At 33.4% G+C, this 12776-nt stretch overlaps 2 protein-coding genes across 2 annotated transcripts in view; one reads left to right on the top strand and one right to left on the bottom strand.

Moving 5' to 3' along the window:
* LOC145975095 (proprotein convertase subtilisin/kexin type 4-like) overlaps nt 1-12776 on the top strand; it is a 205024-nt gene that overhangs the window by 134016 nt on the left and 58232 nt on the right. The gene's annotated exons all lie outside the window — the stretch shown is intronic.
* On the bottom strand, nt 582-12701 carry LOC145975096 (dynein intermediate chain 3, ciliary). Its single transcript, XM_083105254.1, has 11 exons — nt 12368-12701; nt 11083-11244; nt 10797-10897; nt 9695-9846; nt 8572-8749; nt 7788-8216; nt 7215-7497; nt 6610-6873; nt 5600-6027; nt 4816-5124; nt 582-4410 (listed from the first exon to the last, which is right to left on the bottom strand). The coding sequence occupies exons 1-11, from the start codon at nt 12548-12550 to the stop codon at nt 4107-4109; spliced, it is 2793 nt and encodes a 930-aa protein (XP_082961380.1). The 5' UTR covers nt 12551-12701; the 3' UTR covers nt 582-4106.

Raw genomic sequence — 12776 nt, 5'->3', positions numbered from 1 at the left:
CTGTTATCGGGATAATCGTCTAATGAATTTTCACTGTTTTAAGTTAGCTAATAAAAGCAATAGCTAAACTAGATTAATTACTGAGTGACACTGAGTGACGAGTCAAAGGCTACCGCCACTGGCTATCAGATAATTCTACCAAAACCAGCTTTGATTTTACTTAATGTTATATGCGTTTGACGTTTCGCTTTAATGAAATAAAATAGTCAAGATAACATCAGATAACATATAACAATAAAATTAAAGTATTTAAAATTGCAATGTTTCGAGTTTTTATTTGTTGCTTAATTATATTCTTGATTTTCCGTTCATTTTTAAGAGTTTAGAGATTTTTGCGATTTAAATCTTTAGATTTAAAGAAATTCTAGAAATTTTCTAAAAATTTTGGGAATTTCAACGTTTATAAAATATATGAAATCGTAATTCTTAAAATTTTATTTTGTTTCATTTTTTAATTATATTCTTGTGATATTTTATCTATTTTTCGAGAGCTCTTTTTTCCCTGTCTCAATAATTTTGAGATTTTTTAATTTCCCGAATTGAATTTTCAAAAGCGAATCACAGATTAATCACGAAAAATAATTATATACTATCAGAATTGTTCACAAAAATATAGTTTTCTTTATTACTAATAAAATTTGTTAAGGTCTTATTAAAATATAGATTATTTTTTATTTTTCTGCAGGAGGCTACATTTTTTAATTTATTATTTCATTTACATTTATTCTAATTTACTATCTAATTTGTTATTCCAATGTAAACATTTTCATTCTTACAAAATATATTTACTTGCTTGTTCGTTCGCTCTCGCGCTCGTCGGCTCATCCGTACGCCTGTAGTCCGAGTTACAATGCAATTGTTTCAAATCCCGACGGAGTTGGTAACATACAGTGCTGCGATATTAAAATAATCGATTGTTTCGTTCTAGCTATAGCACCTATCGTGCATTGGCCGCAGACCAAACGATACCCACGAGTTACATCGGCCGATTTCCCAATTAATCCTAGAAGCTGATTTAACGGGTGTACATTTGTTACTGGCATTAGGCGCGCTCATTATTTATTGTGGTCCGATAAATTTTACCACGGTAGCGGGTGTTTAATTTTACACGCGTCCGAGAACAATAATTAGAGGATGAAAAAGCCCCTATAGACGATCATTCGCGCATATTTATCGGAAACTGATAAGCCATCGAAGAATTTCAAAATACGAGCAATATTTTATTGAGTCGCAATAATGCCATTATCGGGAAATTAATTCTGCAGTGTAGCAATTTTATAGTTACAATTTTAATTGCGTTTCCAGGCAGTCGCATTTAAAATGTATAGTCTACAATTTTATCTATATTTTTCAAGATATTTCAAATTTATCCGCTTAATTTTTATTCGATCTGCTAAGAATACATTAAATCAAATTAAAATTTAACCATAATTGCGCGTCTTCAAATTTTGGTTTCATCATTTATATTAGTTAATAATTAAATTACCAGAATAATGAAATCGATCTAATCAATCTGTCAAGTCAAATATGATTTATGATCCTATGTCCGAGTCTCTCCTTCTTTCCCCCTCTCTCTCTCTCTCTTTCTGTCAGTTCAAATATATTTTATGATCCTACGCTACTAAAGCAACTCAATTATCTCGATAATTAGAATGTAATAGTATCGTAATGTGTCGGAAACGTACCTCGCGATTAATTAATGTGTTATTAAATCGCAATGTCGAATAATTTACGATCGTGCCACATGATGATTGTGCAAATATGTGTATGCATTGGGTGTAAAAGTGTCACGTACTAATAATTGCATTTACTAACTTTGTCATTAACAACATTTGTCTTTAAATTTAAAAGTGAATAATATTAATAAAATATTATTTTCATTTTTAATAAATAGTTATTTGCTGCTTCGACTATTTTACCGCTTCTTCTATCTTAAATTTCTTAATTACACGAACCGTTGCGTGAATGCGTAAAATTGATATAATTAATGTATTTATAATATAATCGCGTGCTGTGACATTATTGGCATGAGATTATGTCGCGGCTGGATCCATTCATGAAACACGACTTGGAACTTTGCCAGGGATTTCGCGGCTCCAAGTTCACACATCTATTCGCTTCTTATTCGCGACTTCCCTATGTGACATCCTTTTCGGAATTCCTGCCCCTTCGACGACAAATAGGGACGTCCGATTGGCGTCACGTCGGGTAGTGCTTGTGTGCCACAGGGATTTTCGCTTGGGAATTGCAACGTGAATAATTCGTCGCAATATGCGATGTTTGCCGCGCTGGTATCCTGAAATATTTCTATCAAGCTGCATCTTGTTCGCGCAGCTCTTAAGTTCGCGACGATCTTGATTTATAAACTCCAAGCTTTGCGTAAATTGCAATGATACGAAGCAACAACGCGCGAAGAAATTTTCGAGGGAAAATTATTTCCGTTTTGTGCGAGTTTAATTTATACGATGTATAATACACGTGTGATATATTTATTGCATGATATATCCGAAGATTGTATTATATAATATATAAATCGCGAAATATTTGTAAAATGTAGTAAACCCTCTCTCTCTCTCTTTGAAAAATACAGATTATTTATAATAGAAAATTAAATTAAATAAAAGCTTTTGAGCTCGATATTAATTAATTTGTGTTTTGCAATTGAATGGCTACTTGATAATTTTAATTAATATGAAATATGATAATAGCAGTTATGATATTATTCGTGATGGTCATTAAATGTATCGTATAGTTATAATTAAACTTGGATATTCAGAAATGATTCGGATTACAACCGTCTTCAGCTCGTTATAAATCGTGAAAAAAATACGTGAAAATTTGCCAAATAAAAACAATTACTTTTCTGCAAATACCAGAAAATCTGGGCATTACTCTTGTCCGAATCAACTGATAAAACTTCTTTTTAATTTTTCTTTTCAGAGTCAGCTATTTCTTAGCAGTCTTAAGGCAACCATGATACTTTTCTTCATCATTAGCGAAACGAGTGAATTAGAGCGACTTTATTTCTATGAATACGAGAATAAGAAATCGTGAAGAAGATTCGTTATATAATAAAAAGATCGTGAAAAGATTCGTTACATAATAAAAAGATTTCAAGAAAGAGAGGCGATGTTATCTATATAAACTTTTGCTAAGAAAGCGCGCGCTTTTGAATCCAAGAACTCATAGATTAGCGAAAAGTTATACAGCTTGCTTATATATCTCTTTTCGAATCGCCGGTTTCGTTTCTCTTTGACGGGACTAAAATTGCGCGCGAGAGAAAACTTTCATTCCAACTTATGTTAAAACGCACCAAAGTTCCGCAATAAGAACATTGTCGGTGAAGGAGGCGCGATTCGCTTAACTTTTCGTCGTGCGAAAAATCCTTTTGCATACATTGTTCTGGGTGTGCATGTGTGTACGAGAATAAGATCCCGTTAGAATGGCGGAAGCTGAGCTGGACATTGTGTCCTACCGGATATGTCGTCTTGCTCCAGTCTATCCGGACCGGAATCGAGCTTCGAATGTTAGCTCTTCCTGTCGCGAATTTATCATCCCGGATTTCTAAATACTCAGGAGGATTTCCCGTCGTTCCCTTTCGATTCACGATAATACGAATCACGTGTAGCCGCGGGTGAATGGGATTAAATCGGTTTTTCACGTAAATTCGCAGAAGATCGAGGTATTCCACTACCGACGATGTAATTTACTTAAAAGAAGACAAAAAAATGCGAAGCTGAATCCGGACTACAACAAATATGACGATAAAATATAATATCCGCGTAGATATTTATCGCTGAAACTAGTACAACAATAAATCCTCGCGTCATTATTTATATAATAATAAATATGATTATTTATATTGCATCAAATATATAATTTGAATTGGATATTTACAATTTTTACCCAGAGTCTCTCTCTCTCTATTGATCACAAAATAATAAATGAAACTTCTAATAAAAGCGGAAAAGCGAACACACTATTCTTTACACAATAATATCGGTATTTCTTATATAATTAAAGAGAAGAAATTTTTTCAAGCTTCTCAAAGGAAACCTTGTGGTGCTGATATTAAAAAGAATAGAAACGCTATAGATAACGCAACATTACTCGACAGAATGGAAGTCGGAAATACGCGGATAGAGTCCACTGCGAGAAACTTCGATTTCCTCCGAGCAAACCATGCTCGGTGTCTCCTGCTCGATCGATTCCGGTAGAGGACCTCCAAGGAATGTCTGCAGATCTTTCATAAGCGAGGGCGGTTTCCAAGGAACGCAAGGATCTACCGTGACGGCTATGCGACGCATCTTTCTCACTTTTTTCGCTGCAAGAAAACTCTTGGTGACTGTCTTGTCTCTCACGTCCTTTTCCGATCCCCTTGTATCTTGAGATTCTTCCGCAATCATAACACTATGCGAAATATTATGATAAAATTATCGGAATATGTCGGATGGGATATCAACGAGAAATTCGAATATTTTTGAGATGGTGAGAAAGTCACGCGGTTTTATTATAATGATTTTTGAGCTCAAATTGTTATTATTCATGTGAATATATTAATTCAAAGCTGATGTCATCTCAAATCGATATTAATATAGTGATAGATAATGGAAATAATTTTGTATAAACTATTTTCTTACTTTTGATAACTCATTGATTAACTTTATATACGCATAAAGAATGATATTTTTTAAAAGATAAGAGATAAGGAAGAGCTTTCAACATAATTTAACAAAGAAATGAAATTCTGTAAATAAAATTCTAGAGTCAAATCGATCGAAGTCTAATTTCGAAAAATTTAGGGTTGTAACTAACTGGCTTTTCCAAGTTTTCTTGGCGGGTTTTCTTATTTTCGTTCTTGCTCTGCTGGCTTCCTGAATCTCTCTTTTAGCTCTCTTCACATCTTCCACCGTGATGGCTAGTTCTTCGGGCGTCGTCATCGTCTCTTGGAGAGAAATTCTTTCTTTATCGTACTTTTTAGTTAACTCTTTGCGTTTATGAAGGCGTAGCAGCTTCGTCCAGGACTTTCTTCTCTTCTGCCTTATTTTTTCCTTACTTTCTATCGACGTCCTTGCTTCGACATCGCCCCATTTCTCATGACCTTCGATTGCTCGATCTGTGGACCTAACATTGGCGATTCAATATGTGCTTTCCTCATGGATTTTAAAGTTGAAAGAGAATCGATAGTTGGGTCGAAATAAAATTGAAGCGTCATCTGATTTTTGGCAATGTCAGGAAATCTCAAAAGCCACTAACGTTCTATCTATTTCAACTAGTTTATCGAACATCAAATGTGAACATGAAACGCGCTAATTTTTTCGTTAAAGAACAAAATTGCGACGAAAATATAATATAATTAAAAAATATTTTTTTTACATTACTATTAAATAAATATGCAATTAATAAAGAGCAATTTATCAGAGAGTTATTAATATATTTTGATATCATATATATTAATATTCAAATTTAAATTAAAGTAGAGAATCTACTAAGAGAGATTGAGTTACTTTGTATATAAATCGACTAACATAATGAAACTTAGCGCAAATTAAAAGTTTTTTTTTAATACTTTTACATATCTAAAAATACGTCCCAATACCTAATTTTTAATTTTCTGAACTTAGTTCTGCAGCAAATGTCAGGTTTGCAAATGCCGACTTTGCATGGCCTCGGCAATCTGAAGGTGACAAGCCTTCTCTTCGGTCTCTTTCGTAGTTTCTTTCTGCGTTTTCGCTTGCTAATTTCCTCTATAGGAGCTTCCACGATCGCTTCCGCTATTGCTTTCTGTTCTTCAACATCTTGTATTGCTTCCGTCACAGGAATCTCTGCAATTTCGGTCTTCTTTAAATATTTTTCTCGATCTTCCTTAAATATTTTCTTAGGCGGTATTTTCGTCTCGATCTCTTTTGCTTCTTGTATCAAATGCGAATTTTTTTCGATCTTTCGACTGACGACTTTCTTTACGGATCGCGCTAGTTTTACAGATGAAAAATCTGGATCGTCATTCTCTATATATTTTTGTTTCTCCTACGAATTGCGAAAAAATGTGATAGATGAAATAATAAAGTAATAAATAAAATTTGATTTATTTTTGTTAATCATAATTTTTTAATAAAAAATGTTAAATAAATTGTTTATAAGTAACAATTGATTTAACACTTAGATATTTAATTAATTATTTGGAATAATATTATTATAGTATAGAGTTTAATATAAAATATAATTTGCATAAGAAATTTACATTTCACGGAATTAAATTTTCTCGAACATAATTATTATTTAGTAGTATCTCGCATGTGACGTATGCTAAAATCACAGTAAAAAAATTACATCGAAAAATGAAAGAATGATGAAATATTACAAAAGTTTATTAATATATAGCAGCTAGCTGACTAAGAGAGATATATTAGAAATTTTATTAAATTATGAAAATGTAAAACAAAGACTAAGTGAAATTAAATGTTTATAAAAGATACATGAATTTTTAATACATTTATATTAGTACAAATATTTGAGTATTATTAAAGAGAAATGAATATAATTTCTGAGCAATGAAAAATTTTTATCAAAAAATGCAGGATTTCTGGACGATTAATTTGATATTATTACCTTCTTGACAATCTCAAAGAATCTGTCTTCATCTTCTTGAAGTTCAGGAAATTCATCCTTAGGTTTTTTCTTGAATATAATTTTCTTTTCGCGAGGATCCTTTAATTTTTCCTGCGTTTTTCGTTTATCACTTAGCCGTTTATCCTTTTTTTTATCTTTTAAATTTACCATGGCTTCTGCTTCTTCTATGGCAGTTCTCGCCAATTTTATTTCTTTCAACCGTGTCTCTATTGCCTTCACGAAATGAGAACATCTCTCCAGATACTGGCATCAAATTCGGAAAAGTCTAATGAACATTGCGTTTATTTTACATTGCCTTTTCTAGCAAATGTGTTTTATAGCATTTTTTTATTATAATATACATTTTTTAAATATATGTATTTGTATTATTTAATTTTCTTATAATATATTTAATTTCGATAGTATTCGTATTTAATTTCGTTACATTTTTATTTTACTAATAATATTGTCAATGAAATAACAGTATATCTCGTAATATCATTACAGATTTTCGAATGTCTATCCAACATGTGTTGCTTGTTTCATTTCTCGCAAACTGATATTATGTTACATATTTGAAAAAAGACAAACCGTCCATCACTCACCGACGTAAGATCGTTCCTTTCATTTTTATCGAACGTATATAATGCTTCCGTCGACTCGACAAGGTAAACATTGCCAGCGGAATTTCCGACGGCCAGTAAAGCTCCCGTTTCGTGTGATGCGACAGCAGTTAATTTTTGCTCGCAAAGTTTCATCGTCAAGATTGGATCGTGCAAACCCATCAGAAGATCCCATACAGTTAGCACACCGATACGTGTCGCCACATAAAATATCGAATGTCTTGTTTTATTCCAGCAACCACAAACGGGATCCTCTTTTATGAATCTAAAAATTAATAATTAATTGTGTGAGATAAAAATTCCAGGTTCACAATTATCAATTTATTGTACTAATAGATATACAATTCTAACACATGTTAATTTTATATATTCACAGGAATCAATATTCTCGATTTAAAGGAATAATTTGAGCCAAGTACGATAATTTCCAATGGACTATATTCTTTAAGCTACAACATTAATTTTTTCATGAAGGTGTTTATATCAAATTCTGTTGCTATTTTTGTAGGTTAAATATTTTTTCCGATTATCTCGTCTCAAATAAAAGAAAAATACCTCGTCGATACAAGACTGTCGTCCTTGGTATCCTCCGCCCAGAGGCGAGCTGTGCAGTCGCCGACTGTCAAAAAGATCTTGGGATTAAAACTACTGCGATCGACGGAAAGAACTGGACCATAATGGGCGTTGAATCTGAGAGCCAGTTTTTCGGCTGGAGTTCTCGCCCTTTTTGAACCGCTGATCACGACACCGTTTTCCAACCCAAACATAAACTTCATACCCACACTGGGTTCGTAGTCGGCTGACGCGACACCGATCGCCCGATCCATATCCGGCTCGTTTGGCACTTGGAGGTCGAACACGAGAATTTCGGTTGGTCTTCGCAACTTTCTGGTATCCCACCACATGGCACGACCGTCCGAAGAGCCCGAGAAGAACTCTGTATTACTCTTCGTGGCGATCCACTTTATAACTGTCGTGAAATCTCTTTGAAAAGGAAGGATTATGTATTGAACATGTGTATATCTCATAAATTAATTATACAATTGTGTGAATGGGAAAATTTTAATTAGTCTTCGTCACGTTTGCGGACAACTCAATCATTCTATTTTAAAAGGAGAACCACGCGACATGATGAACGTTGCGTAAAAACGAAATAAACTTAATTGAGGTCGAAAGCGTAGCGTAGAGACAACATTTTTATTCATTCATCATCTTGTCGCGCATGACCGCAAACTCGAAACACATTTTCGAGCGACCAAGAACAGGACTCTGAGCACTGAATTATGAAATCCAAAGTTCCGACGTCGCGCACGACTAGACATGTTCGTGTCGAGATTACCTATGACTGAATTGACGATGAGACATTTGAACCGGGGAAGTACCAGTTCTGATGTCCCAGCTGCAAACTTGACCTGACATCAGGCCGCTGGCAAGTACAGAAGGATCCCGAGGATTAAACTCGTTGACTACGGTGGCGGATGGAGCCTCAAGCGACATCCAGGGTTTGTTAGGGTTGTCTGTATGTTTTTTTTACGAAATCCGTTTTAACGTTGTCGGTCATCGACCGTACAAATATGTATAAAAACACTATTACTGTTATTTTCGAAACGTTAAAATATTAACCTGCGAAATGTGGTTTTTCAAATCATTAGAGACGTAAATAAAGTATAATTGCATTCCATTTTTAATACACGATAGGAGTGTAATATTGTCTGATTGCTCGATTTATATTTCGTGTGAATTTTTTAATTAGTTTTTTATTAATTATATAAATATAAGATGATTATAATTTTTAACATACGGAGGAAATATTGTATTTTTTGTTATATATTATACTTTAACAGATCGGTAACAATGCGTTGTTGTTCGACCAATCAACGTTCTATCGAATGTTGAATGAAGGTTGTATAGAGAGAATTGACTAGGAAGGTATCGCATATTCGATTGAATGAAATTGAATTTCGCATGGAATTTTCCAATCTGAAACCATACTTTCGGAAAATGAACATCTATTTTTCTCATATGAAAGGCCTATAACGTATCCGACAATTTATTTCTACTCAATAATAATATATAAATACTCTGTACTTTAATTTATTTTATATTTTATATCGACAAAATATATTTTTTCTGGAAAAATTCAAGTCACTTTTTTATAAAATAATTCTCAAAATTCTAAATAAAATTCCAAATAAATTATATTACGATTAATTAGACATTTGTCGAAAAAAGCATTCTTTGATGGAAATGAAATTGGAAAAATTGTTTCTTTTTTATGACGAAAGATATTTATTGGGAAGAAATTTATATTTGCATGCTATAAAAAATAACAATTACTAAAAAACATTAATACGGATTCAGGACGGAAACTTATCGCGGATATTGTGCAACCGTGATCAAGCTCAGCGTTTAAATGTAATCAGGGCTTTTTCTACTTACCATTCCGCGCTTTTTCTACTTACCAATCTGCCAGATATATGCAATGTTACTGTAATCTGGCTCAATTCCAAAGAAGCAATACGAGACTACCATTTTACTACCAGAGTCTGGCGACCAAGAAATATTATTCACTCGTCGCATTGGTGTTTGCGGATCCTCGTAGACATTCACTGTTCTGAAATAAAATCCTGCCATATATCTTTAATATACATAATTTTAAAATGTCTCTCAAACTCTCGAATCGTATTGTTCAGATAATATGAAACAATATGAAAACGTGTGTGTCTTAGTATATCGAAAATAATATGAGAATTGTCTGTAACTTGATGAGAGAGATAAACTTTTTAAAATATATGAATTTTTTCATAATATTAGTACAGTATTCGATAAATATTATCATCAAATCCAATTATATGGGATATTAAATTTTCTGTATTATATGTTTTTCTTTTTATCTCACACTTCAATTTTCAACAATTTTAAATCTCGTATTAAATTTAAATATCGTATTGTTTTATATACGTATGTGTATTTAAATGTATTTTTTTCAGCTTTTAAAACAACAGAACCTTACTCGCTACTTCTCGTTAAGTAACTAAATAATTCAGAACTATTCGCAATTTTCACGCGCAGAAAATGGTTAGTTTAAAAGGGAGGAAAGAGCAAATTTAGCGGCAGAATGCATAATTCACGTCCACTACGATTCCGGAATCCGGACATATGTTCAGATACCTTCAGGCTCAGGCCGGGTTTAAATTTTAAATCTTTTGATGGCCGAACCAACGTAGTCGTTCTTGTCCTCCGCGAATATATACATTTTAAAATTGTCCAGTTGGAATCACGAAGTTGCGAGCATGTTGCCGATATCGTATGATAATAAAAACGATTCTCTCCCCTTTAACTAAAGACGATTGAATTCTCTGATATTCATCGGTTCACAACTACGATATTTCGCCAAAAATCTTCCAACACGAATATTTCAAACTTCTCGCTGCATTATTCATTATTATTTTTTGTGTTAATAGTTTTAATTCGTGTATTCCCCGGGGAAATAAAGAAAGATCAGTTTATATTATGTAAATTGTATATAAAACTCACTTATGATAAATAAGATATAGTTTTTACCTAAGTTTACGAGGTTTCACTAATTCTGTGGGAACCATTTCGTCAAAATAGTGTTCGTATATGTTAAGTGCGCCATTCTGGAGGATATTGTGTTCCATTTTCTAGGAGAAAGAAAACAATATGATTATTGTATTTGCTTAAACGGAAGATGACATTGTGTCAATCGCGTAATCGATCGAGAAAATTATTTCTCCATCCAGGAGTCTGATTAAATCAGTTTTCCAAGATATTTTTATTGGTGGAGAATAGAAATTGACGATAATCCATTATGAGAGAGACAATGTACTTGGAATAAGTTGCGCAATTTCGGTGCCCAATCCTCGTCCTTCTCGATTCGTCTGCGGAATCTCGCTGTAGCTTCCTCGTCCTTCGGATTGATTTCCTTCGGCCAACCACCCTCGAAGTGAAACATTCCGCTGCTCTTTGTCTGGGCTCCGACAGTCTGAGCCTGGAATTTCAGAGAAATGATTGCTGAAACGTTAGCATAGAATTCCATAGCGTTGATCACCGGATCCTAAGCTTACAGTTTAGATAATTTTATTATCTCAATTTGCTCTGCATTATATGTAACAAAATGATACTATATTAATGATAAAATAAATTCAAATATCTGTTGAATGCGATTATTTGTTCACGATGATTACATTTTCATCATTTTTATAAGTTCTTCATTTTAATAATAAATATAAAAATATAGAATATAAATTAATTTGTAAATCGCTATCGAGAGAGATGATTGTTTTTACAAAAAAAATTAATTTATGTGATACGAGAAAATAAAATATAAATAGAAATATATAACTCTCCCTTCGATAAATCTAAAAATTAAATTATATATCTTTACGCAATTTCCGTACAAATATATATCTTTTTCTCTATATCATAGAATTTATGAGATCTCGTAAATCTTTCTAGCGTTAATAAATTCATTTTACAGATGCCTAATGGTTTTAGATGTCACGCAAACGTTCTGATACATAAAATATGAAATGTGAGATGTAAAATTGTTATTGCTCTTCAAGTGATGCCTGCCTTCGACACGTGTTGTCTCGTTATAAAACAAGTAGAAAAACGGTTACGCGCGTGAAATTCACATGAGGTATCGTCTTTCCACGTTGCAGTTTCGTAGTAAGTTGCACGCTTGCGGCATCAGACAGCGAACTCTCACAGATGCTGCGCCGTCAGGCGCGTCAGCCTGACGCCAGTTTTACCGCAAGTTGCGTCTAGTTCCGTTAAAGTAAAACGCAGTTGATTTTTGAATACATTAGTGGAGTTCTAGAACTGCGGCTGCGACAAGCTCCGGAGTTGGTTCCCCCTTTACATCGAATCTGACGCTGTGCTAGAGCTATTATCATTTACACTCAAAATCTCGTAAAGAAAAGCAAATAATTGTAACCCTTTTGAAATCTTTTTGCATATACATTTTGCATGATACAAAAGCTTATTTGTATTGTATATTTATATGTAAATTTTTCGAAAAATACAGATTTTCTTATTAGATAATCAAAGATTTATTAAAAACAAATCGCATTTTTATTATTTATATCAATAGCATATCTCGTAATTTTAACCTCGTGCAACGCAAGCTTTTTGGTGTGTTGAACGCCGACGTTGCAGTGTGTCCTCCTAATGTAATTGACCATAGCGTCGGGATCTGGTCTGATCTCCACGTCCACGTTCGGGCCATACACATCGAAGATGCACTGCTTGCCAAACTCGGCGCGCGTTTTCAGGGAAACCTGCTTGATCTCCATTATATTGTATTCAACGAGCTGCAACGAGCTAAACCGACGACTTTGACTACTTGTGCTCGTTTTCGAAGAGCTCTCGAAAAGAGTAAATCGACGTTTAAAATGCAAAGAATCTTCCGAAAGTCTCACACGTGTAGTATTCTATTCTTACATCTTACATTTATTCCACGTGAAGTTGCACAAGATCGTTTTTTCTTCTGATTGCAATATAATTGATATTTATTGTTTT

This window comes from Camponotus vicinus, unplaced genomic scaffold (assembly GCF_025532165.1).
Source record: "Camponotus vicinus isolate PSW18456_S1 unplaced genomic scaffold, iyCamVici1.0 SCAF_7, whole genome shotgun sequence".
In the NCBI taxonomy this organism is placed as follows: Eukaryota; Metazoa; Arthropoda; class Insecta; order Hymenoptera; family Formicidae; genus Camponotus; species Camponotus vicinus.
The sequence above is the reverse complement of the archived record's forward strand: the minus strand, read 5'-3'. Positions and strand labels throughout refer to the sequence as shown.